General features: G+C 41.5%; 1 protein-coding gene across 3 annotated transcripts in view; it reads right to left on the bottom strand.

The window, feature by feature from the left end:
- The window catches only part of MYO1E (myosin IE), a 95,277-nt gene extending 69,309 nt beyond the window's left edge, over nt 1–25,968 (bottom strand). For all 3 annotated transcript variants that reach the window (XR_012630372.1, XM_074880223.1, XM_074880224.1), the window contains exon 1: nt 25,886–25,968. Coding sequence is in view for 2 of the 3 variants with exons in the window: in XM_074880223.1 (XP_074736324.1) it covers nt 25,886–25,888 (3 nt within the window). In the remaining variant the exon portion in view is untranslated. The remainder of the gene's footprint in view (nt 1–25,885) is intronic.
- Between the last annotated feature and the right edge of the window lie 831 nt (nt 25,969–26,799).

The following is a 26,799-nucleotide window of genomic DNA, read 5'->3' on the forward strand; positions in this document are numbered from 1 at the left end:
TAGTCCACTACTTTTAGAAGATGAAGAAAAAGTAACTTTCTGTTACCGGGTTAATTAATAGCAAAGCAGTTCACACAGAATCTCCTGAGTGGCCGATAATCCGAAAGCCAGGAGGGCCACCAGCCAGGAGCCCGCCGGCCCGGCCCCGCCAGCAGGGCACCGGCTGCTCGGTCGCTGCCATTCACGCTTTGCCTAAACTTGGCTGAAATAATTGATCGAGGGGAAAAGGTTTGCAGGAGTAACAATCCCAAAGGTCACCAAGTAACTATTTTTGACAGTCTTTCTAACCCTGCAATGACCTTTACCGCTTAGCCCGAGATTGCTTTTCTCTCTCCTGTACTTAAGACAGTGCCCACCGTATGTCTTAGAGAAGGATTAGCTGTAACTGCAGCGTAACAGCTTGTGTTATTTTTTCATCGTTTTTATGCATTCTAAAATTTTGCCCCAATAAACCTTTTTTAAGGTTCCTGGGTATTGAAGTCTGATGTACAAGCATAATTTTTAAATGCCTGAACAGTCCAGTAAAAAAACCTCTTTATAAATACAGTTCTAAGAGTTTGCCAGCTCTCATATACAGATGACAGCATGATTTTTCTAAAAATTATGTTATTTTAGAAAGAGCAAAACTATCCTTCCCAAATATGTAAAGAAACTGAAACAATCTCAATAAACTGATTCTTTTGGGTTGACTTAGAGATATAATTAAAAAATAAAAACATCTATGCCCCAGCATACCCATTTCATTAATAATACATTACCTACAGAGACACTCTTGTCTGTCACTCCAAACTTACATTTTTTTTTTTTCATTTGCTTAGCACATTTGTAAGAACTCTGGATACAAACCAATTTAATTCCAATGTGATGCACTAACACACTCCAGCAATAATAAGGAATATTATAGTCTACACATGAAAACATATTTTTTTTTTCCTCAATAAATTATTGAACAACTACAGCTTTGTTGGGTGTACCTGTCCACATCTCATCAACTGCTAACAGACTGTAAGAATAGACTTTGGGCAGATTATAGAAATTGGCATGGACCTTGTTTTATTACTGTTGTTTTTAACCAATATAATCGAACTAGATGTTTTTATGCCAACAGCTTCATCCAGTCGAGTACAGGTACGCAGCAATTCTGCAAACATTGAAAGACTGATTTATAAAATAAGCACATTAACTAAATCATCTCCCTGAATCACATCTGAATTGTAAATAATTTTGAAAACCTACAGTTGAGTCTCTTTGGGTTTCCTTTTTTTTTTATTTTTCTCCTTTTAGGTATGAACACAGCCATTTTCTGAACTTATTTACAAACCAGAGGGAATATAAACTTTTTTTTAAAGTGGAGATAGTCATGTAGTCACATGCCTGGGGCAGTTCAGGCTAAAGAAAAACACTCTTTATTATAATAGGCATGATAAACCAGCAAAAGCTGCAACACAGCAGATAACTGTGGCCAAAATTGGTTTTTCAACAGTATGTACCAAAAAGCACCTTTGTGCTGATACTGCAAAACTTTATTAGTGTAATGCACTGCTCAGATTTATAACAATTAACTGCTCAGATGACAAAAATAAGACATGCAGTCAACTGTTCATTTCTTAACATGAGCACTGGAATGGTCATTGGTTTCAAATTAACCTATTTGGGACATCTGCTTTGATCTTCCCAACTGTTATAACTGGGACCTGCCCTCCTGTATGCATAGCGTTGTTTCAACTGGGATGAGCAGGGCAGTACAAGATAATCACGGCTGTGTTGTACCAGGGTGGTGCCCCATGACAATGAGTTCATTTGCCAAAGTCCTGCTTGCAGAATCTCAAGGTATACTGGTAGGTTTATCTGGAATTTTATCAATTAGGTGGCTTCAAGAATATCTACTTTCACGCTGGATTAGAGTTGCATAGTCTGTCCTTGGACTGTGTTCAGATGCACAGCTCAGGTGACTTGATTTCTATATATGTCACTGTATTTGTTGGGGGGGACCGCCCTAAGGAGAGCCCTAGGAAGCACAGTCCTGCAGCACTGCACCGCTGTGGCACTGGGAGGTGGGACATCCTGCGAAGAGCAAAAAAGCTTTTATTGCTCACTCAGGGAGAAGCAGGAGTGCTCCCCCCACACCGGTATCCCCATTTCACATGTGAGCCATCAACTCCTCTCACTGGTGACAGTGGCTGGAGGAGCTTGTTTGGGGGGCCAGGAGGAGTTCCACAGTGGGGGAGGTTCTAATGTAAAAATTGCTTTCTGTATTTATTTTAATTTCACAGAGTGCTGAGTAAACAGAGTAAAAGCTCTAAAAGGACTACAGCAGCTTCCTGTTTACCTCGGCAGTACTGACTCAGAGCAAGAGGGGCAAGGCTCACGGAGTGGTGTTCACTCAGCTACGGTGGAGCCAATACCTGGGTGGTAAGATGCATGTGGCTCAACCCACAATTTTATTAGCTTCCATGTTTTGTTATTCATGCAAATCAGGTTTGACTTCAGACAGTGTGGTAGAGAGGCTGACACATTGATTAAAAGGTTTAATTTAACTCTTTAAAGAATCCAACCTTACTTATTTCAGTGTGTGCAGATACAAATACTTCCTTGTTTAACTACATAAATACAAACAGAATTCCTTTGAGCATTCTACCTCAAGAATTAGTTAAACATCTTTCCAGCGGACCAAATGTGCAAGTTCACATCAACTCCCAAAAAGTTGCTATTAATCAAAAGCCAACAGGAAGCAAAATCTTGGGAAAAGCAGTATACAGAGCCAACAAATCTCATGCACTGTGTAGGAGACTCAAACAGATACTACTTGGCTTTCTCAGCCGTACATTCACCTCTGGCCTGTTCTGCTAAGTGCTTACTATCTGCTTCCAGCATAAAGCTTGATGGATGGCTACACAACTAAACTGCAGCTTTGGAGCACATGCTTTCTAGAGGTCACAGGAGTGCCACCAGAAAGCTTGTTCCCCTGCCAGTCTAATTCCTCCCCTCGTCCTACAGCAAGGATGTTAAGACCCAATACACAAAACTTTGCAGACCACTCCAGGTTTTCAGTTATGCATGTAAGGACCAAGCCTAACCATCCAGGGGCAAAAATCTTTCTTCTGCAAAGTACATGGTGACAGCAGGAAAAGCCTAAGCTACTCAAAGTAAACAGAACTGGGAACATAGTGAAAGTGCTTAACAGTCAGGTGACAGTTTCATGCACAGGTCCATTCATCCTTTGCCAGGGTTTGATTTTTACTTTAACCAATAATTACCCTATACCAGGGCAAGCGAGTCCCATTGAGTGTCCATAACAGAAATATTCTCATAACCAGATTATACTCCACGTACACATTAGGAATAACTTAATATTTGCCATTGCACTGATTTTCTAAAAGTTTTAATTATTCAAGTCCAGGGCAGCTTTGAGAAGAAACTACATTAAAAATACAGCATGTAATACTTTTGTTGTATAGAATAACTGGCTTTTCATTTAATGAATATGTTAGTTTTACTTCACTGGCTTTTATAACAGTTATCTTCCTAGTCATTATGATGAGAACGCTATTCTTCGAACATTTTTCTGAATAACCCAGCCTGCTTAAAATTTCACAAGGCTGTCACATCATCCTCCTGTCAGATCCCATGCTTCAAATTATTTACTCTTATTATTAAGCTTGTATCCTGGCTCTGTAGTCTTTTGTATTTCATAGTAATTCATGAGGCACCCAACAAAATAAAACTAAAAATTAATATACATTATCTCTACTGGCTAAGTAGCTCACTGCATTCTGCCAATGAAGCTGATGCCCCAAAAAGGTAGAAGCCATAGAAATGCATTGGGAATATGAAGAGTTCATTCGACTCTAGTGGAACACCATGGTTATTAGTTGAACTATGTAAGGGAAGTGTCTGGCCCAACATTGTTTAATGTAACCGTCAACAGCTAGGAGACTGGGTCTTTATGGTTATTATGTAGGCTGCACCAATGCATGTGTATGATCCCTGCATCAGCCGTATCTTTGTTTTATTAACTGCAGGCAGATGTTCACTTAATAAGTGATAGTTCCTATTAGTCTACAAAAAACAGGTTTTAGCACAGAAACAGATATTTTCCCCGAATCTTTTTTTAACATGTTAGAATGTTTAATGTTAATATCTTGCATTCAAATTATTACTGGAGCAAGAAAGCTAACTGAGAACTAATTTAGACATCCAGCTATCCTCATAACTATAGGCTTTTACCAGATGTGTGAACAAGTAAGCCCATTTGCAAACTAGCTTTCTTCATACATTTGCTATAAGAAACTGATACTACCAGGATACATATTGGATTCAGTTTCAGAGTTGTATTGGCATACTTATGCTTTGAGCAGAGATGCCAGCCAAAGCAGCTCTGAATGCACTCCAGTAGGCTTAAATTGCTGCTGTTTCACAAAACCCATAACTACATCACCAATTTTGCAGAATTATGCAAAAGACCAAATTTAAATGTCTGTTACACCTTGTAATTCAGTATCATAAATATACATAGGTTTAAAACTACTTCTGTTAAAGGGAAGCCTAGTGAAAATCTAAGTATCAGCTTTGAAGAAAACCTGCTGCATGCCACTACAGATAAGCTACCCCAGTTTTATTTAAAAGAATCTCTCTAGTGGTGCAGCGTGATGCAGCATTTTTTCCCCTTTAATTTTACATTTCTATGTCTGACCCTGGCTTTCTGTTAGAAAATTATTAACATTTTTCTGTTGAAGACACCTCATTTAACTAAAGGTCTTTTCCATTTTGACAAGAAGCTCAACATGGCCCAGCAGTGTGTGCTCACAGCCCAGAAAGCCAACAGTATCCTGGCCTGCACCCAAAGCAGTGTGGCCAGCAGGCACAAGGAGGGGATTCTCCCCCTCTACTCTGCTCTCAGAAAACCCCACCTGCAGTGCGGGGTCCAGCTCGGGGACCCCCAACATAAGGACATGGACCTGTTGGAGTGAGTCCATAGGAGGCCACAAAGATGATCAGAGGCCTGGAGCACCTCCCTTGTGAGGATAGGCTGAGAGAGTTGGGGGGGGGTTCAGCTGGAGAAGAGAAGGCTCCAGGGAGACCTTCTAGCAGCCTTCCAGTACTTAAAGGGGGCTACAGGAAAGGTGGGGAGGGACTCTTGATCAGGGGGTGTAGGGATAGGACGAGGGGTAACCGTTGTTAACTGAAAGAGGGTAGGTCTAGATTAGATGCAAGGAAGAAATTCTTCCCTGTGAGGGTGGTGAGGCCCTGGCACAGGTTGCCCAGAGAAGCTGTGGCTGACCCCTCCCTGGCAGGGTTCAAGGCCAGGTTGGACATGGCTTTGAGCAACCCGGGCTAGCGGAAGGTGTCCCTGCCTGGGGCAGGGGGGCTGGAACTAGATGATCTTTAAGGTCCCTTCCAGCCCAAACCATTCTGTGATTTATTTGAGTACTCAAGTATAGTGAAAAGATGCAAAGCATCCAAAAATTGAAGCCCAATACAAGTGTTTCTCTCTACCCCCAACTGTATTGATGCAAATGTATATTCAGAATGACTTTACTTTCTACATTAGATTCCCTATATCACCATCATCTGTATTCCTACCAACCCGTAGATCTCATTTAAGTCTTCAAAGAACTTACATTAAGTAACTTGAAACATGATTAAAATCCAGCTACTTGTTCATATTCCTTAACAGTAAAACAGTTTAGCATCTTATCTCCAAAACAGATAGTTACATTTTATCATCTTAAGCAAAATGCTAAACTTCATAATGAAAACTTAGAACAGGTGAAATTCAAACTAAATCACAAGGTTTCAAGGCAGGGGGGAATAGAGAAGAAACCTTAAGTCTCTGATATTAAACTGTGGCTGAAGACATTGACTTGCAAAGCTTCAACACAAAACCACATTAAACTTAAATGCTTGTGATGTACCCTGCTTTCAACTTCTGGGCTCATTCAAACTAAGCTCTGAGTCAAGCCCACATAAACTAAAAAAAATAATTTTAAATGTAAACTAAAACCAGCTGAGTAAGTCTTCATCTAAGCATAGCATCCTGATTGAGAAAAGACAGTTGTTAGGTGAATACTTTCTTTCCCTCCACCCCTGAACAACCTGGACACAAACCAGATGCTCCAGTAATCAATATTCTTTAGCTTTTAGCTGCTGCAACTGATTACACTGTTGAAGCCCTTAGAGGCAGCTTTATGTTTTTCTACACTCTATATTAAAGCCAAGATTTGAGGTCCTTTAAAAATAAAGTTCTGGCTCAAAAACCAACTTGCACTCAAGCAGCCTTCCTCTAAGCTTACATGTCAGCTTGCTAAACAACATATTTCTTATGACCCCATCAAGACCACAGGAGCAGCTCAAGGTCTTTCAACAGTGCTATAAACACTGCCTTTGGCTCTATCTTTCTGAAAACAAATGCAATTTAAATAGGTGTGCTAAAAATGTGACCCAAATGCAATACCAGTAGCTATACCTTTAGCCTGTACCAGGTCAGTAATAGTGTATTCTGCCACACACCCCTCAGCTGTGCACCACCATCATAAGCAAGGCATGCAGATGGACAGAGATGAATAGATACCCACTGGAGTTCAACTTAGCATTATTTCCAATTACTCCACACAGGGCTGTCATTAACTTTGGCAAATCCTTCCAACGTATTTCTCCTTCCACACCAGTTTCTTTGTCTTCCTCACACCTGACCTAGAAACACTGAGGTACCTGTATGTTAGACTGAGAACCAGAAGGAAAACAAAGTGTCAGGAACATTCCAGGAGCAATACCGAAAACCAACTTAAATAAATATTGACACTTTCTACTGACTTCCCTGGTGCCAACTAAGGGTTCAACATGCTGTATTAGCCTTTGGATCATCTGTAGTGGTTTGAGCCCAGAGGGCAACTGAGCACCACGCAGCCATTCACTCACTCCTTCACGCGCTGGGAAGGAGAAAAAAACCAATCAAAAAGCTCAGGAATGGAGATAAGTATGGGGAGGGGTCGCTCACCCATTATGGTCACAGGCAAAAGACAGGCTTGTTAGGGGAAGGAAGGAAGGAAGGAAGGACATCACGTTAATTCCAAACACTAACAACTACACTTAACAGTCAGAATGGGACAGTGAGAAGCGCCATCATATCTTAAAAACACCTCCCCCCACCCCTCCCTTCTTCCCGGGCTCGGTTTTGTTCCCAATATCTACATGGGGGCAGGGGATGGGGGATGCAGTCAGTGTGCTGCTCCTTCCTCCAAGGAGGGGAGAAGCACTCTCCTGCACTCTTCCCCCTGCTCCATGTGGTGTCCCTCTCACGGGAGACTCCTCCACAAACTCTCTCTGCCGTGAGTCCTCTCCACGGCATGAATTCTTCTTGAGATGCTCTGGCGTGGGTCCCCTCCACGTGTTGGCAGTCCTCCCAGCACCCAACTGCAGCAGCGGGGGCTTCTTCCCACAGAGTCCCCGGGGTCCTCCACAGGCCGCAGGTCAATCTCTGCTGCCCTGGTGACCTCCAGGGGTGGCAGGAGGGTGCCCTGTCATCTCACCATGGGGTACAGGGAGGGGGGTGTCTCTGCTCCGGCACACCTCCCCCCTTCCTCCTCCTTCCTTCCACTGACCTTGGTGTTCACACAGGTGTCCTTCTCACAAGTCATCCTCAAAGTCCCCAATCCCCTCTCAGGTTTCCCTTCTTAAATATGTTATTGCAGAGACACGGCCACCATCGCTGATGGGCTCGGCCTTGTCCGGAGGCAGGTCCGACTTGGAGCTCGGGGAGCTTTTGAGAGGCTTCTCACAGGGGCCACCGCTGTAGCCCCCCCACTACACAAACCCAGCACATAATTCGAAAATTGCAGGTTCATTTTCAGGGCTTTCACTGCAATTGCTGGAAAAGACAAAGAGCTTTATTCCAGTTTCATACTATCCAAGATCAATCTCTAATTCTGCTACTACACAGCTGCCTGGTTTTGTCCCTTTTTCCTGTGAGCAACACTCATTCCTGTCTCAGCTGACCTTTGGTTTCTGAAGCAGCAGATGTCTGTAGCTCAGCTAGTTCTTGAGAATGGTTCAGAACAGGCAGCTCCAAGTCCTGGTTAAGCAGCAGGCCAGACTTTCAACCCTCTACTACTTCAGAAAGATGACTACATGCAGCAACAAAGACACTGCCATTGTCTGCAGACCACAACCACCACCCTTTCTTTACTACTGCATATTTGGTGTTTTTCCTAAATTTCATGACAACACGATTATGTGAGATTCTTAGACAACCAAGAATTTTAAGTCGATGCCATAAACTTTTGGAGCATTGACCTATGATGTTTGAAAACACATGAGAAGATGCCAAGGCACTGATGCAGTACATATTTCTACATTTAAGACTTTCTTCATAAAGAGCTAGATCTCATAAAAATTTTTTCTTCCTTTGAAAAAAGGATTTAGATATGAACTTACAGGCAAGTTCTTCCAAATGAGATTTTTTTCTCTATGTAATCCCAGACAATTCCTTGTGACCAATGTCAGTTACTGGATTTGATCATTATTTACAGAAAACTAAGCTATTCCTTGCTACTATCATGAATCATCACTCTAGCACAGTCTGAAGAAGTCAGCCTCAGAAAGTTTCTTAAGGACAGAAACAAATAGCAGTTTAGCCTCTATGAATAAACCTAATAAAACACTAGAGCACAGCTCATTTTGTAGCCAAGCTGCTTGTACTTGTCTATAGCATCCAAACAAACCTGAAAATAAAGGGCCCTGACAAAAAAACAACCCAAAAAGCAAAACTGGAAACAAACTTAACATGTGTTGGAACATTTTTCCATGGAATTAAAAAAAATCCACGAACAGGAAAGATTTGAGGAGCCCACATAATGCTGTGCTGAGGCTCAGCATAGTACCAGTCTTTATGTAAACATAGCTAAGATTTTGCCAAGGTAGTTGTGTCTAAATGTTGTTATTAACCAGAGGATAATTGTGAGTAAAGGAATGTGGTAAGCCTGTTTTTAATCAGTTGCTTGAGGTTCTTTGGTGCCATAAACAACACATAAGCAAAGTTTAGCATGAACTATTCAACACCTAAAATATTGAAACTCATTGAGGCTTTCAAAAACAAAATTTTTCTAATTATGAACACATAATTAAAAAACCCAAATAACCATGAAATATCCAGGTATTTGTAATAACTTGCCAACTTATTCTGCTGGTGTTATTTATGCCTACTTAGCTTTTGTTGAAAAGAAAACCATTCTCCCTTTGCTTCTGCGAAAAGTATCTAAGGCCAGTTATGAGTGTTTTCCCTGCAGGACTCTAAGGAAAGACAATTCTGAGGTAGTCTATCCATTTTGATGGATAGTGTACTTGCTTAAAATTTTTTAAACAAAGGAGGACATAATCCACACCTCTTAAGTTTTCTTCCTAGTCCACACATTTCAGATTTCGAAAGACTAGCTGAAACCTTAAATTACAGATTCCACCTAAACTGCCACACTGAAATGAAGGACATTTGTTTCATTGCTTATGGAAGTGCACCTTCAAACACCCTCCAAGGTAACTTTTCACAAACACACAAGAGAATATCAACAAAACTAAGTCCAATAAAACCAAATCCAACAAGACCAGAGTAACTCATTGAATAATTTTTTTTTAACAATCAAGGTATAAAGGCTGCCAGGAACTGAACAAATCTGCAACTCTTTGCTATTGAGAAAACAATTTTTACTGTTTCAGACTCACTCCATTGTTAATACAACCAGTTAATGAAAGCTATTAGCATCACCTATGTCAATTAAGGAAAGCCTCAAGGTTCTTTAGGTTTTTCAAAATAAAAAAGAACACACTAGTAAAAACTGTTGTTTAGTAAATTTTGTAAAATTGTTTATAATATAAGCAATAAAAAACACCTCTCCTGTAGGTGTATTGCATTTAAATGCAAAAACATGCACTAAAATGCCTCATTTAGTTAAGTCTTTTAATATGTAGATGAATAACCCACTTTACAGTTTCCCATTAAATCTTTTAAGTTTTATATGCAGTACCATAAATTCTCATTCTATCATTTCAGGTGTCTATTGATTTCACTTCAATTAGTTTAGTGAAAAACTGTTATGTTTTAACACATAACATTTCCTCACATTACTGTAGCATTTAGAAGTAGCTGTAGACCAGGAGTGAAGCTAGGCCAGAGTACACAGTTCACAGCCATGTCATCCATCTCCTCCTACTTCTAACGCTGCTGGGTACAGTCCTGCTGTTCATGAGGGGTGGGCCATTCCCCCCCCACCGAGGTCACTGGAGGGCAGCGTGCTATTCTGTTATATGACTTAAAGCCTACGATGGAAAAGGGAATAAAGACACAAAGCACAGAATGCTTTAACCATTTCAGCAAGTGAGGTAGGATTTGAAACTGTAAGGTTGGTCATTTAGTGATGTAGGTTTGGGATTCACACTCCCACTCTCAGAACCCCCCCGATGCCATTGCATGCTTTGGTTTATTTGAAGTATAGTAACTGAGAAAAGCTTGTTTTCTACAAGGTTCCTTTAACATGCACAGTTCTGTATATCATCTAGTGAAGCAATAGTGGAAAAAAACATCATGCATCAGGCATCGTGGCCCTCTGCCTGTGCCTTTTTCTTTCCCCTACAAAATATTTATCTGAACAACTGTATGAAAAACTATGTTCTGCAGCTAAGCGTGCCTCATACAGTTAATGAAAGAGCCTCTTAAAAATCTGCAGATTAAAGAATTAGACCATTAGATACGCAGATGTGCTCTGCATACTCCTTGTGCAATGTCTGACTGCCAGAATCATTTTGTTCCCACTGAAACACAGTAAGAAAGAACAGAAGGCAGCCTGCAGCTATCTTGCTTTGGAGTTTGCTGTCAAATCTCAATGTTTAGCAAGGGTTGATTTACATAGCGTTTGCATGGGAGAGCATCAGGTAAAGCCCAAGTTTCTAAAGAGAGCAAGGTGAGTCATCGATGAGTCAGTAATGGCCCACCCGTTCAGCAGAGCAGAAGGGCTATCAAAAGGGACAAAACCTTCCAAATGAAGCATCAAAGAGATTCCAGTTATTTGCAGTGATTGAAGGTGCCATGAACATTTTGCAAGTAGAGTTTTTTTTACTGTGGAATCCAGTTCTAAAGTAGGTGTACTGCTTTTAGGTAGTGTTGACAGCAGCGTCGAAAAAATACTCAGCATTTTAAATTGTACAGTAATAGCTAGCATGAGGGAAGGGCTTTCCTGTATGTTTTAACACACCCTTGTGATCTGTGGCATACAGGCAATATCTAATACCAACTAGTCCATAGATTCTTATTAGACCTTTATCCTCAGTGGTGTTTTGCTAATTCAGTGATAACGCACAAATTGAATAGTGTACATATTTTATTGCACTCTTAAAAATTCTTCAGCACCCTGTAGCAGTAACTGTAAGGAGTACTACAAAGTTAAAAATTAATTTTTATCTTCAAGTCACATGTTTCATATACAGGTATTTAATAATATGACTTATTCATATAACCAGGTTCATGAATGGAGATAACATTTGTACATTCACTTTCATCTCCATCACCTTATTGCAAAGGGCAAAAGAGAACTTTTCCTTTATACAATGTGTTTCATTGCAAGTTTCCCTTCAGTCTGCACTTGAAAATGGAATAGAAAAATGTTCCCATGTTTACACACACCATTTAAGAACTGTTGTCTGAGCAAAGTTAAACATGTTTAGAACTACTAGTAAAGGCATAATTTATACATCACTTTACATACTATTACAGATAACATTTAAGGGACAAACCCCAAAACCACATTGGAAATGTAACAAAGCGAAGCATGACCTTCAGTATTTTCAGCTCAAGACAGACTCCTCTGTAAAGGCTTGCTGAAAGTTAAATAAGGGAAAGCTTGTGGAAGACAATTGCAGAAGCCATGAGGTAAGGCCACAGAATCAGGCCGCATATTTCAGTCACATGGCTGATCAGTGGGAATGAGGACAAGCACAAGTTTCCTTACACAAGGTTAGAATCAGAGATGTTAGACTGAACCAGTTTCATCAGCAATACTGAAGGCTTCTAAACAGATGGGAAGAGTACTAAGGCATTGCTGAAGAAGCAGAACTTCACATCAAAATTGGAAGCTGCTTGCCTGGATCAGAATAGGCTCCCATCATCTCACCAACCCAGACCATTCCACCATTCCCTCTTAGGTTTACTCCCCTTATTCTCTTTCCTATTTGAGAAAGTAAAATCTGTCATTCAGTCTACTGCAGACCAAGTCATACTTCCATCACAGCGCACAATGTAGTTTGGATACATTTTCTGTCAAAACCAGCAGAGGATTCCAGCCCTCTCACACGCTATAGATTTAGGCTTTTAGGAGAGAGCGCTCCACAACACAGATACCATGGCAGCTGTTAGGAATATGCCCCTTAGATATATACCCCAGTACTTCCTTATTAAACAGAACAAAACAACATCCACAGAGAGAGTGATCACAGAGGCTCTGCACAGCTTTGGTACTTCAGTGAGGTTCTCACACACTGTCACACTAGAGACTGGAAGACAGGAAAGAGGACAATAGTATGTTTTATTACATCTACAGTAGCAAATTGATAGAATGACAGAAAGTACTCCCCCATCTGCCAGTTCTAATACTTACATGTCCTGAATTGCCTTCACTTAAAGTCTTTAAAAAGCTGAATAGTTCTAGTTCTTGAGTACATTTCCAAGTCTTCAAAAATACCAAGAACAAAAAATAAGCAGCTAGGCATCTCACTGAAATACCATGCCGAAAAAAGTACATTCATTTAAATGAGGTAGACTTCTACCCCCCTCAAAAGTATCAATTGGTCAAGAATAATTGCAAAACAAGCCCTAAAAGGACACATTTAGCTACACAACATGAAAAACATTCTTCATTGTTCACTGTATCCTGTTACTAGCTTGAACATAATTTTAGCTACTGAATTGGTGTTTTTTTGTTTTGGCAATCAGATATTAACTTCTCCTTTGTTTTTTCTTTTCCTGTTTGTACACCTGCATTCAATGAGCAAACAGCAACAGGATTAGTATTTTATAGTTAGCCTACTATACATTTGTAACAAGCAGAATGACAAAACACTTTCAAAGCCCTTGGGAAAAAACCAATAACCTTGACTTCTAACTTTAAGATCTAATTGCAGTCTCCAGGTAAAATAGTTTTGAAATAAAAATGGGTGTTCTTCCAAAATACTGTCTGCTTCAGATGAAAATTCACAACTGTAGCAATCTCTAAACAGGTAAGTAGTTAACATCCAAATTACCAACTCTCCAGCTACAATATTTTGAAGTGCAGACTAGGAAGAACTCCCCAAAGTCTTAAGAACATTCTAGAACAGTTGAAAGTTACCACTGGTATTTTTGATTGAAATCTCTTTTTTCCCCATACTAAGTTATGAGCTATTTAACTGTTCTTGAGTGTCAGAGATTCAGTACAAACCACAATAGGCAGGTTACAATCAAACTGGTGGGAGGCTGGACTCAAGCCACACTCAGCACAAAGAAAAATCCTACCATGCAGTAGCATGGTAAGCCTGCTAACTGCTTTTTCAATTTTAAGTGTATTCTGGTCTGAGAACAGACCCATGTACTGGACAAGTCAAGTGAAGTTACCTAATGGCCTCAGCCTGTATCATTAAGAAATTATCTGAACAAAAGTAAACCTGGTTTCAGTAGGTGAACACTCCCGAGGTGTGTCAGACTAAATAGTTATTCATGACTAATTCATTAATTGTGGAAACAACATGCTTCTCTATTACATTCAAACTACTACCTTCAGAACAGATTCATCGGAACATCCTTAGTGACGGCAAAAGGCTTATGAAGCACCTGCCTATACACTAAGGGTACAGGCTGTACTGTCAATACAGCCCAAATACACTGACTTCAGCACTTGTCATCTTTCACAGTTAAGACTGTTTTCAGAATAAACAGCTCTTAAATTCCTTCCCACAAAAGAAACTTTCAGGACTGGGAAAAAAGTTGTTTAAGTCCATAAACTTATCCTATGTCATTGAAACAGGGATTCAGAACTTTGTATTGTGTTGCTCTCTTCTGGGTGGGTTTCAGACATTCCTTTCTTACCCAGAATTGGAAGACTTTAGTTCTGTCAAAGCTGTAACCGTAATGGCTTAATTCTGGGCACTGTGACACATGCAGCTGAACTTTATTTAGTCTCAGTTTAAGTGCAGACAGCAGTACTTAAGAACAAGGAGAGGTCAGGACGCCTAAACTGAAGATCAAAATCTACTGCCACAGAACTGATTTGTATTTTCACTGGTGAATTGCATGGGAGCAGGTAAAGCAAGCTAGCTATTTCAGCAGGAAGTAGGGAGTAGATTTCTAGTAGTTACAATGCTTTTCTGAAATACCTTTATTTGCTTCTTTCTCAACATGGCTTTATTAGTGACCATTTAAGAAATCAGGTTTAGGGCTTGGAGTTTGCCACCACCCACAAATCTGTACTGGGAATAGACAATACAACATGAGCCCATCCAGGTGCAGATATCAAGAAAAAAAATACAGAAACAAGTTAGGAGGTGTAACTGACATTGATGTTCTAACTCTTTCCTCTTCCACTATGAGCAATTAAAGGCTAAGCATTCATTTCACTAAAAGTACCTTGTAACCTCCACTAATTCCAATTCTTTATAATTTAAAACACACCACTACTAATACATAGACTATGTAAATTATTTTAACTATGTAAAGACAAGCTTTTAGTATTATGAAGATGCAGGCCCACTTATCTTAATCCATCCCATTAGTGCCACCTAACTGCTTAACATCACTATAACTCCATGTAGAAAACTGCACTGTACACAGCTACGAAGAAAATAGACCTGATGTGACCCCACCAAGATGGTTTGAGGAAGATGAGATTGTCCAGAAATACTGGATCACCCCTCTCTTTTAGTGAAGAAAAATGTTCATTTTGTCTAGAACAATACCAAATATGGGAACAAGTAGCCACTGTTGTTCTGTTTCCTCTCAAGTGTTCCAGAATGAACCAAGAATAAAAACAGAAAGTAAACTACAGGAAGAAATCACTGCTGGTCATGAACTTATTCTGCATATTGAGATCAGGTCTCTGTGGACTGGGTGTGCTGGTATTTCAGGCATTAAGAGCACTGGAACCAGAATTCCTATTTACCACTAGAAAAGATTTGAAGATTAGTACTTATGGGAACAGCTTTTAGACTTCTGGAGAAGTCAGCTGAGAAGACACTAGGAATTGGTAAACTAAGTATTCAATATTAAAACTGTCAGTTAACAATAGTACTATCTACACAAAATAACTCATCCATTCTCTACTACTATGTGCTACTTAAGTTTAACCACTGTGTAGCCTCACAAGAGGTTCACGCACTTTTTTAAAGATATTCCTGAGACTGAGGCCGTGGTCAGTGGAGACTGTAGTAAGTTCTGTAGAGAATGCACATTCTCTGTGTTTTGAGAGCAGCTTTAAGGTAGAACAGATTAATCTCCAATATTGTAATTATTTTTTTAAACCAAAATATAACCCATTTCAGTTGTATCAAATGTAAGCTTTGTTAACCACATAGCATCATACATGCAGATTTGTTATTTAAAGCAAGTATCAAATGGGCAAATACTTATTTTCTCAGTAGACTGGATCTAGTCCTTTATTGCCATGAAGATATACATTATTACATAATGCTGTAAAACAAGAGTGACAGCTATAGACAAATATCTAAGCTGCTTAAGAAACCAGACTTAGTTGGTAGAAACAGGTACTCAACACTTATCTTGAGTCCCACATATTGGATACTCGGGCACTGTCAAGTCCTCTTTCACTTGGTTCAGTGCGCTTCTAATCTGACTTGCTCTGCTGAAGACCTATCCCTGTCCTCTCATCTGAAAACAATCATGCCTTGAATACTGTGGTTGCAACCCAATGCAGATGCAAAAAAAAAAATCAAGTGAAACACAGCAAAATAGCAAAAGCAGTGGCCTCTCCCACAATGAAGTCATTCTCCCTTCCCTCCACACAACTGTGCTTTAAATGGAACTCAAGTTTTTGCTCATTAAAGGCCAAATCTCAAATCAGACCTCCACAAACATAAGCAGTGTTGTAACAGGACCTCCATTTGTTACAAACACTTGAGTTCAGTTTTTTCCCCTGTGTCATGCATAATTCATCTTAAAAAAAACACAAATAGAAGTTACTGCAACTCCAACTTTAAGAGCAAATTAATTCTGTTTGCTGATAGTCTATTCCTATAACCTAGGATCACCAACAGAACAGGACTTGGGTCCTTACAGGGTTCTGAAACATTGTTCCTGCAAGGACTTTACCTTCAACAGCAGGCAAGTAGAATGCGACACTGGCCACTGAATATGAACCCTGAGGGGCCCACTGCTCACATCACTTGGCTGGAAGAAAAATGTTCCTCCTCACACAAGCACTGTGTGCTCATGCCACCCCTTACCAGCACAACTAGCAAATGTGGGCTTTAAGCACCTGTAATTAGAAACTCTTGGGTACTCAAGGAAGAGGCGGGAAGCCATGCTTTGCAAAGCCAACAGCCACCACGCAGCAAGTAACAGTTTGGATAACAGTTTGGGATAGATTTACACGTTTAGCTCTTTCACCATAGATATCTCAGCAGGTTTAAGCTGCCGCTCTGTTGCAGTAGGCCTATACTTCCCCTTCTACCAGGGCAAATCAATTGCAGAAAGTCACCTTACTCCAGGCTATTCAAGTCTTTCAGGTTATGCAGAAGACAGCTAGGATACCCTCAAAAACTGAAAACATGCAAATTGCCCTATCCTGAGAAGTTATTTTTACTTTTCTACTGCAAGGACCAAAATGTTTTTGTAGGCATCTTTGGTTTGCTGAATGTAGCAATTATTGACCAATATAGTAGTTCCCAGCATATATTTAAAATTGAGGGGAAGCACTGAAAAAGGCTTTGGAGACCACCAACCATACAGGATCAAGTCCTGGAAACATGACTGTGCATAAGGCACAGTTTTTGAGTGGAGAAAAAAAAGTTAGCTGAAGTAATTCTGTTTTTCGTGGGACTACTGTATTTTAACTGGTAATGTCAAGTATTTGTTTTCATGGATTAACGCAATTCAGAATTCAAGAACTAATGAAGTTTACACAACAGTGTCAGCAGGATATTCTATGATATAGAAGCTATATGTAATAAAATCATGCTTTAATACAACAGTTTTCACACTATCCAAATTTTTAGTTCAAATTATGGTAGGAAAGAGGTCAGAAGTTTCCTGACAGCAGTACTGTCAGTCTAACTTGCTTCTATAAAAACTGTACTATCAAGAATCAACAAAAATTTTAGAACTGAATGATACAAGAGTATAGAATGATGGATTCCCGTGACTAATTAGTTTTTCCCTAGATGATCACATCCAACCCCTAGTTCCTTCAAAAACATGATCTATATTTAGACAGCAATAAGTGCCAAAGACAGCAGAAATAATTACACGAAATCATGTTTCACTGGCATTACCAGAAGATACTGTAGAATTATTAATTCAGACTATGTAGATAGCTAGTACCTCTGTGCTCAGAAAACAAGGATGGGTGGTTCTGTAGCTTTATATATTTTCTGGAATGAATATCACTAAATTTGAAATCCCCCATTTAAGTATATCTGTACAGTAAGTATGACTGTTTTCAATTACTGTTATAACTACTTTTGCACCTTTCCTTTTCTTTAGGTATGTACTGAATACAGTTGGGGATGCAGTACAGGAAAACAAATTCTTCCATGACTGATAAACAGACAAGTCAAATTCTTCTCAGATACGGAAAGAAAAAACAAATACTCAAAAGTACACACTTACTTTTGAGTACCATGAAACAGCCTTTAAGATTAGGTTTAATGAAAATACTGCTTCAATATGCCTCAAGAACACTGCTTTCACTTAGCAAATGAAGTATTTTCCAGTTCATATACCAAAACATCTACAGTAAGACAGTCCAAAACCAAAGTGATCAAAAGGTGTTCAATACACGACAGAACCACAACAGCTCAAAGCCCAACAGCTAACAGGACACTAATGCTCAACACATACATGTTCACAATACCTAGGTAAGCTTTTGTCAATGGATTCTTCCTACTAACCCGCCAGACAAGTAGTACATTCATACTAAGTGAGTTATCAGAACGTACAGGGGTCACAACGCAAAGGACTTTAAATGTGTTGACAGCGTTTGTTAAAAGAAATTCAAACACACTTTGTATCAGCATACTTTACAAAGTTGGGAATAACATGGGGTTAAGATTTACTGCAAAAGCAAATTGGAAGCACTTAGGCATTTGTGCAGACTTGAATCCTTCAAGGCAGGAAAAAACCAAAACAAGATGAGACAAATTCTTGACTCCTGCTTGGCACTGCAAATATATAACTGACAAGAGGTCTCAACTTCCATCTTTCTGTATTTCTGCTATCAGCAATATACAACTCAAAGCACAGAAAAAGACATAAATCACTGCAAAAGATAATGTGTGCACTGGTAAACTGCCTACAATTTAAAGCCTCACAAGTGTTGTGGAATGTCAGACAGAAAACAGAAGACTGTCCTAGGTGCAAGATTAAGTATCTGGCAGTGTATTGTTTCACAAGACACAAGCATGAAAGACTGAAAATCCTGAGCATTAAGAACATTTGACATGTTTTATAAAGGATATCAGGCTACATTGTTCAGACTTGAATAGGACTCAACACTTAAATTAGACAAGGCTGACCAAGAACTGGTTACAGACTCAGGCTCAGCTGATGAAGGTGATTCAGTGAGTGGTTCTGAGCTGGCAAGGAAAAAACCCCTCATCCTTCCTGTACAGGGACAAGTGCAGCTAGTCACTATGAGACTTCTAGTCCTATTTGAAGGTTGCCAACAAAACCCTCACTTAAACTTCAGATTGCTGAACAAAGCATCAAAATAGCTTCTAGAAGCACATGCTTTTGTGTAAACCATTTATGTTCCTTTTTTTGATGAAGTAGGCAAAAAAAACAGATCTATCATCATCCCACCCCAAAAGCATAAAGCTGTTGCCTTTCGCCTTGTTCCAGACCAGAGCTTTCACCAGAGACACTTCTGGCAGCTGAAGAATCACCCAGATGACAGGAGAGCAGAGCACCAGACCAGGTTTATAGTCCTTTTTATGCTTCCAGAGGTGTTGATCATGGAAGCATGCTCAAGACCTGCTAGGTTTAACTTTAAAGTTCACATTTAGTTGTTGAATTTAGCAAGTTAGGTAATTCTTCATACATTAAAGCACCTCTTAAGTATGCTTCCCAATAAGCATCACTTCTGACATGAGACAGCTCTGACTCACGCTCTAATTACCAATACTGCTTTCCTTGTCAGCTCTCCCACTGGCTTTGTTTAAATCATATTCAGTTCCAACCTAAAAATTTCAATTCAGAATTATTTTTTTTTAGAAATACACTTGAGAGTTTACAAACCCAATCCACCAATGGTTTTAATAACAATTAAATGCCACTATGTCTTTGGAAGAAGATCCTTGACCATAGCCCCCCTTCCTAAGCTATTTACATTAAATAATCTTGAGCTTAGATGTACTTGCTGTTGTACAGGAAGCAAACTCCAAAGCCATTTGTATGAAGCACATTAAATAAAATAGGCAGAAAACACCCATAAGGTTCAGTGTGTGGAAATGCTTTAGACTAAGAAACCTTTTCCTATCACAGTAATGTCTTAGCTAAGCAGAGACCAGAACCCATGCACTGCCAGGACATGACTGCACACCCAGTCTCCCCAAGAGGTATTCGCACTTTTAAAGAGGTGAGGCTACAAGGGTAGGAAATCAGTAGGTGGACGACAGGAAAGCTAGTAGATGAGGATGAGTCAGGAGATGAGCGATAGCTGTACTTCCTGGGCAGGACAGCGATTGGCATCTCAGGAACGTGGCAGAAGGGAGCAGGAGATGGGAAAGACTGAATTGAGCCCAGGAAGGTCTGAAACGCAGCTCCTCACACCCAAGCGCCCCCAGGAGTGCAACAGGAGGCTAAGGTTGCACAAGAGTCCTAACGATTAGGTGAGGTGAATGTCTAAACAACTTAGAGTGAGAGACAGCTCTTAGTTCTGATTTTTATATAGGAGGAAAATTCTTGTTTACTTTCTGCCATGTTTCTGATATTTGTAAATACTTTTACACCCATGCAGTAGAAATAATAGAAGCCAAACAACATACAGAGTCCTTCGGCTACAGCAGTTTCAAAAATTTGTAAGCAGCCCATACACAAGCAGTAAAAAAAGACCCTTCCACAGGAGTAGTAGGAATGCTGATCATTTGCTAGTGACCAGCATCCACCAGAAAAGCTCCATCTGAGACAAGATAGTGAGGAAATGAATGACCTCCAACAGATGAGAAAATGTTTAAGAGAACCTTTATATGATTTTCCGCAAAAGGTTTAGCCTTTTACACCAATGTAAACCTTTGTTGCTCATATTCAAGGTGAGACTTTAGATAATACAAAGTGGCTTCATTCAAAACACTAACAATAGTGTAAGCCAACCTTTTCTTGCCAAAGCCTTTGCCTGGTGATTTCTGTTTGCAGAGGGACCAAATTGTTTTCCAGATCCTTATTTTTGTAAAACAAACACATACACACAGAGTCTTCCCAGTTCTGAGAACTGCTTCTTTAACTTCTAGTCTCACACTGTTAACTCCCAGAACAGAACCTGTTTTAATTAGGTGCAGAATCCCTTTCTAACATAGCTCTTAATGCTTTCCAGTAGCCACACACCATCTAGATCCAGAGTCCAGCTTCTTTAAAAAAGCAGACTGAAGTATTGCATTGCAATAGCATTTTAGAAAACAGAAAAGGAAAGCAGATCAATTTTTCATTTATAAACCACGTATTGTAGCAACAGCAAAAACCAAAGGGTAAACATAAACCTGACAACTTACAGGGCAACACAGTAAGCCAGATCCCTGGCCAGTCTATCAGATCTGTGTCACAACTCATCATGTAACTACAGTAAGCTCACTCACTCCTAGGGTCACCCAGGGTCCTTGGCAAAGTATAAGAGCTTGGAGCTTAGAAGGAAAGACTGTTACCTCTTTGCTCTCTGCCTCATCAGATACAGCAACTAAAACTAATTAGGTTTTATTGATCTAAAGGATTCTTCTGTAGCTCTGAAGATGTTTATTTACATGTTCTCTATCTACACATTAGTAATACATGTATACTATATTAGAAGGCAAATCTAAACATGCAAGTATTTCTGATTCCTCATGCTGAAATTGGGAATAGAAAGTTGAGAAACCTTTATTCTTTGACATAACTTGGACAGAGCAGTGCACGACCAATACCACTTTTATACTAACTCCTAAAACTGGGAAGAGATTAAACTGGTATTTACGAAGGAGAAAAATTATTTAAAAAGGAGCTGAGAAGACTTCTCTAAAGAGATGTGCAACTTCTTAATCTTTCAAACGAGGAAACATACATTTCATGTTAAGATGAGAACATTACTAAGATTTTACTGAGAACTCTGTAAAAGCTTGACATTTCACTGGCTAGCATAAAAGTTTGGTTTAACTTCCCCATTCCACATATGCAGCAATGCTTTAAGAGGAGGCAGTGAGACTGGGGCAAGTTACCCCTTCAAGTTAAGAATAAGTGGCTGCAAATAGTTTAGTTAAACTACTAATAGCATGAAAAAAGCAATTCTGGAAGACAAAACAAGAAAAATGCTTAGATGTACATACATACACAATCACGTGTTCAGTTTTCAGCTGCAAAAGCTGCATCTGGGTAACATCCTACACTCTCTGAAAAAGTGCTCCAATATACACAACATATCCATAAACCATTCTAAAGATCTAAACTAGAAAGAAGCAGACAAGCACACACACAAGGTAAACCTAAAAAAACACATCAAATATGAATCACTAGCTTTGTTATTGAACATGCTTCTGTGTTGTATTTTATATATCAGCCAGACAGAAACACCATATAGCTGGAAGATTTTCCATTAATGCACCTCTAGATATAATGCAAAGCACATGCTGTTACTCTTTCTGCTATTCCACATTTGGCAGAGAGCAAGGTTTGAGCTTATGCTACCGTCTGCAGCACCAGACAGAAAAACACCCTTCAAATACAGAAGCATCAGTGTCTTGTTTGGGACTTTCTTGCAGGAATATGATTTAAGATAGTATAAGGTCCCAGCTCGTATCACACATTAGCTATTTTAGGACCAAATCCTGAAGGCTAGCAAGTCCTTTCAGGCTAATTGATTCATTTTCATTTCTGCAGACTTTCATTGGCAATACATGTAATCAGGTTGTGCCCAGCATCTTGCTGGATTGGGCTATAAATATCTGACCTCTACTGATGTCAAGCTATGTTGAACTGCTATAAAAAGGTTCCTTCTTAAAAAATCAAACGTCCATCTTTGTTGAAGAGGTGGAAACAGGAAGACACCAAATATGCCCAGATAAAATGTACATACTGACTGCAGTGCTACACAAAAATGCTTAGCATTGAAATGCTGGTTAAAGGCAACACAAATTTTTTTTTCCTTAACATTAGACACTCCTGGCTTGCTCAACAATTTGTGAGTTACTCCAGATACTGCTGAACCTACTTTCTCTTGGATCCTTCCCTTATCTCTCCGCAAAGTGGTACAAAACTTCAGAAGAAGTAATCTAGAACAGCAATTATGCAAAAGCAAAGTTGATCACTGATGTGCTGTTGTTGTTGGGGTGTTTATTTGGGTTTGGTTTGTTTTTTTAATAAATATGGTAGCAGTTTATGTCTTAGAAACAGTATTGTTTGCTCATTAATGGTCAATGTTTTATTCTGAAGAGCGTCAAAGCCAGCTGACAATACTCAGGAAAAGAAGGCTACTTTAAATGAAAGATTCAAGATCACATTGTCACATTAATGCAACAAGATTATTTCTGTAACATGATATAGATTCTCTGTCCTGCTCCAGATAAGACCCTCCAGTGCATCTCCACAAATTACCTAATGACACTATGAAGTTGCAAACTCACAGTATAAAAACAAAAGTTGCATAAAGTTCACCTGACCTTACATGTCACTTCAAGCAAGTTTCAGCTTAGTCACACTGAGGTGCCTCCTGAACATTAAGGACCCAGTCCTTCACCTGGAGTGGGACTACTTCACACTTAGATAATACACATTTTTGAAGACTTACAAGTTGCAGCTGAGCTGTTAGAGGCTCTAGTTTATTTTGAATTTAAAAAATTGAAATGCAAAGTTAACAAAATGGATGCATTTCAAGAGAAAAATATCAACAGCTGCCACACGTTCTTTAAAACCATCAGCTTTAATGCAGTTTTGCCCCACTACTGCTCATTCCCACCTTGTACTGCAGCATACAGCCATGAAACAGCTCAGCCATCCCATGTATCCAGATCTCCTGAAACCACACTGTTAAGCAGATATAGATATTGATCTGGTTTAAAAAATAAACCAGCAAGTGCATACATATTGCTAAATTGCACATAGCTGCACAATCTTGCCAGGAGACCCGAGCACAGCAATGCACCACAGCAGAGGCTAGAGAAGGCCCATTTACACCAGCACCACCTTTACATGCTCTGCTGTATCAGACTGCCCAAGAAGCAAGAAACAACTACAGCTGGTGTCAGTGGTAACCCAGCACCCTGCACTGTGGACCCTGTCAGATCAGGAGAAGTTCGCTCTAAGGTCTACAGAGACCATGTGGCAGAAGAGACTTCATTTAGAGAATACAAAGCACTCATGACATTCTGCTTCCCCTCCCCCCCCCCCCAAGAAATCAAAACTGTCAAGACAAAAATAAGGGAAAAAATGTGAAATTTTTCTACAGCACAGAGAATCGGTATAAAGTTTCAGCATACTAGTGGCATGATTCATGTTCATAAGCAGTCGCTGTAAATCCTGCCAGGCAATCCTTTTGCCAGCTAAGTTACAAAATACTACCTTCTAATGATTACCAGGCAATTGTTTGGGCATATTTCTTAAAAAAAAACCCACTACTTTTCTGGTTTTGTTGCAATGATTACTTATAGACAACCTTAAAAAATGCAGTTCATATTAGCTTGAGATCTCACAGTGAAAAGAGTAATAATTCAAGACTACTTCAGCACCAATTTAAGAGCTGGAGAATAACTGCCTGAATAGTTCCCTGAAAAGGATATCTACAGGAAGAAGCTAGTGACCTTATTTTATCAAGTAAAACTCATCAAGTATGTTACCAATTAGTCCTGTGTATTTACAAGAATTGTATTTTGATCAAAACATTTCATTAAAAAAGACTTAATGGAGTCCACAGCGGATCAACTAACAGACTCATTGATCTCAAAGTATTACTGTTAACAGGTGGACATCTCCGAAGGACCTGCACCAAGGACTTCCAACTACATTTAACATGTCAGCAGCCTTAGGCAATGATGCACACCCTCTACCAGGAAATCCCAAGTGCCACAGGTGTCTGACCTAGCAAGTAGTGAGGAGCAAAGGTTATGGTTAAAGAGTTGATGTGAACCACCTGGCTAAACAATCAACTCACAGGGAACACATGTACCTATCTTACCCAATAACAGGACTGTGAGAGCTGGTGGTATCACTATCATCCCTGACTATGACAGAAATTTCAGCTTCCTAACCTCTGCAATGCTTTATTTAAGGCAAAGACTTGCGCTCAACATAGGTGTAACCAGGCACAACTGTAGTTGCCTCAGGAAATCAAAGCACAGGCACTGATAATAAGAGGGACATCTTCAAAAGATAATGGGAGTGCAGGGCCCAAGCTACCACTCCACTTAAGTCAGTAAAGCTCCGAATACCCAAGAGCTAGGTTGGTCAGTCTTTAAAACTCAACCCTATCTAAGCTTTAACAGGAATGATGCAGAAGTTTCCCAAGTAGCTTAACGCTCCTATCTTGAGTATTCCACATTAGCACAGATTTTAATAAGTTACTTGTTTAGAGGTTATGGATTTTAACATGGTTCATGACCACATCACCTTTTTCACTATTTTAAGTTCTTGTGTAACAGGTAGTCATAATCATTATTCAGATTACTTCAGGATGAAACCTACTATCAATCATCAGGAATCAACTACTAAAGATAAACCAGGTTCAGCTGCTGAATCACAGCTTTTCCTCAACCTAGCACTGACGCGTTTCACTGCTATCACATCCCCTTATCACCAGACATTTCACAGACCCAGTGCCCAGATACCCCGGCTTCGGGGGCTGCGACTGCTGCGCACACGGAAGTTTTCCTGGTGCCGGTCATCAAGCCACCCGCTGGCGAGGAGACCGGAGCGGACACCGGTACTCGGACACGGATGCCAGCAAACCACAGCGCAGGGGAGATGGTCTCCAGGCGGAAACCCCTCTAGCAGCACCCCCTGAAGCGTCACCTGCCGTGCAGCAACGCCTTCACGTCACCTTCCCCCAAGATCCTTCCCACCCGAAGACACCGAAGTCTTCGGATCCCCAACGGCGGGAGACGAGGCTCGTGCTCCGCAGGCGGGGCAGGGGGCGGCCGGCCGGCCCTGCCCGAGCCCCGCGCGGGGGGGCACCCCGGGCCGCCCCTGAGGACCGAAGCCGCCGTGCCCCGGCGGGGGCCCCTACCCGGGGTCCGCAGCCCACCGCTCCCGGCCGGCTGCGCCCCGGCCAGCACCGGCCCGGCCCCGCTGCCCGCGCCTGTTACACAACCACCCCCCACCAGCGCGGGGCAGCGAGCGCTGCCCGCAGCCCCTTGCCGGCCGGGCGTGAGGAAACGCTCGGCGGGCGCCAAGGCAGCTCCGCTCCCCTCGCCGAGAGCCGCCGCCGGGCGCCCCCCAGCCCGCGAGAACCGCCCGCAGCCCCGCTCGTACCATCGCGGCTCCTCCGCCCGCGGCTCTGCCCAGACACGCCGGCGCCCCGGGACGGACGGACAGAGGGAGGGAAGGAGCCCGCCCTCCCCGCGCGCGCAGCTCGCCGCCGGGGCGGGGCGCAGTCCCAGCACAGCGGCCCCGCGCGGGCGGGGCGGCCCAGCGGGTGCTGGGGCTCGCGCCGGCAGGGGCAGGACAAGGAGCCGGGGCGACTGCCCCGCGCGGGCTAGCGGGCGGCGTGTCCATAAATGGAGAACGCGCCGCGGCGCAGCCAATCGCCGCGCGCGGCCGGGACGTCACTCCCGGAGGGAATCCCGGCGCCCCCTCGCGCTCCCGCCCGCCGGCCGCGGCCCAGCGCCCTGGGGCCGTTACTGTGGGCCCCGGCCTCGGCCCCGGCCCCGGCCCCCGCCCGCGATCCCGGTCGGGATGAGCGCCCGCCACCACGCACTGCCCGGCCGTGCGGGAGGAGATGTTTCCAGCAGAACGGTGTTAGCAACACCCCGGCAAGCGTGCTGGTGCTCCACAGCACTCGCTTCTTCCTCCTCCCCCGCAAAGGCACCCACAGAACTAAGGTGCTTCTAATCGAGGTGCTGGAGCGAGTGCAGAGGAGGGCAACGAAGCTGGGGAAGGGCCTGGAGAATAAATCCTGCGAGGAGCGATGGAAGGAGCTGGGACTGTTCAGTGTGAGGAGGAGAAGGCTGAGGGGAGACCTCATCACTCTCTACAACTCCCTGAAAGGACATTGTAGAGAGGTTGGTGCTGGTCTCTTCTCACAGGGAATTAGTGACAGAACAAGAGGGAATGGCTTTAAACTGTAACAGGGGAGGTTCAGGCTGGACGTTAGGAAAAAATTTTTTCACAGAAACAATGGTCAGAGAGTGGAATAGGCTGCCCAGGGAGGGGGTGGAGTCCCCATC

Source organism: Strix uralensis, chromosome 11, assembly GCF_047716275.1.
Source record: "Strix uralensis isolate ZFMK-TIS-50842 chromosome 11, bStrUra1, whole genome shotgun sequence".
In the NCBI taxonomy this organism is placed as follows: domain Eukaryota; kingdom Metazoa; phylum Chordata; class Aves; order Strigiformes; family Strigidae; genus Strix; species Strix uralensis.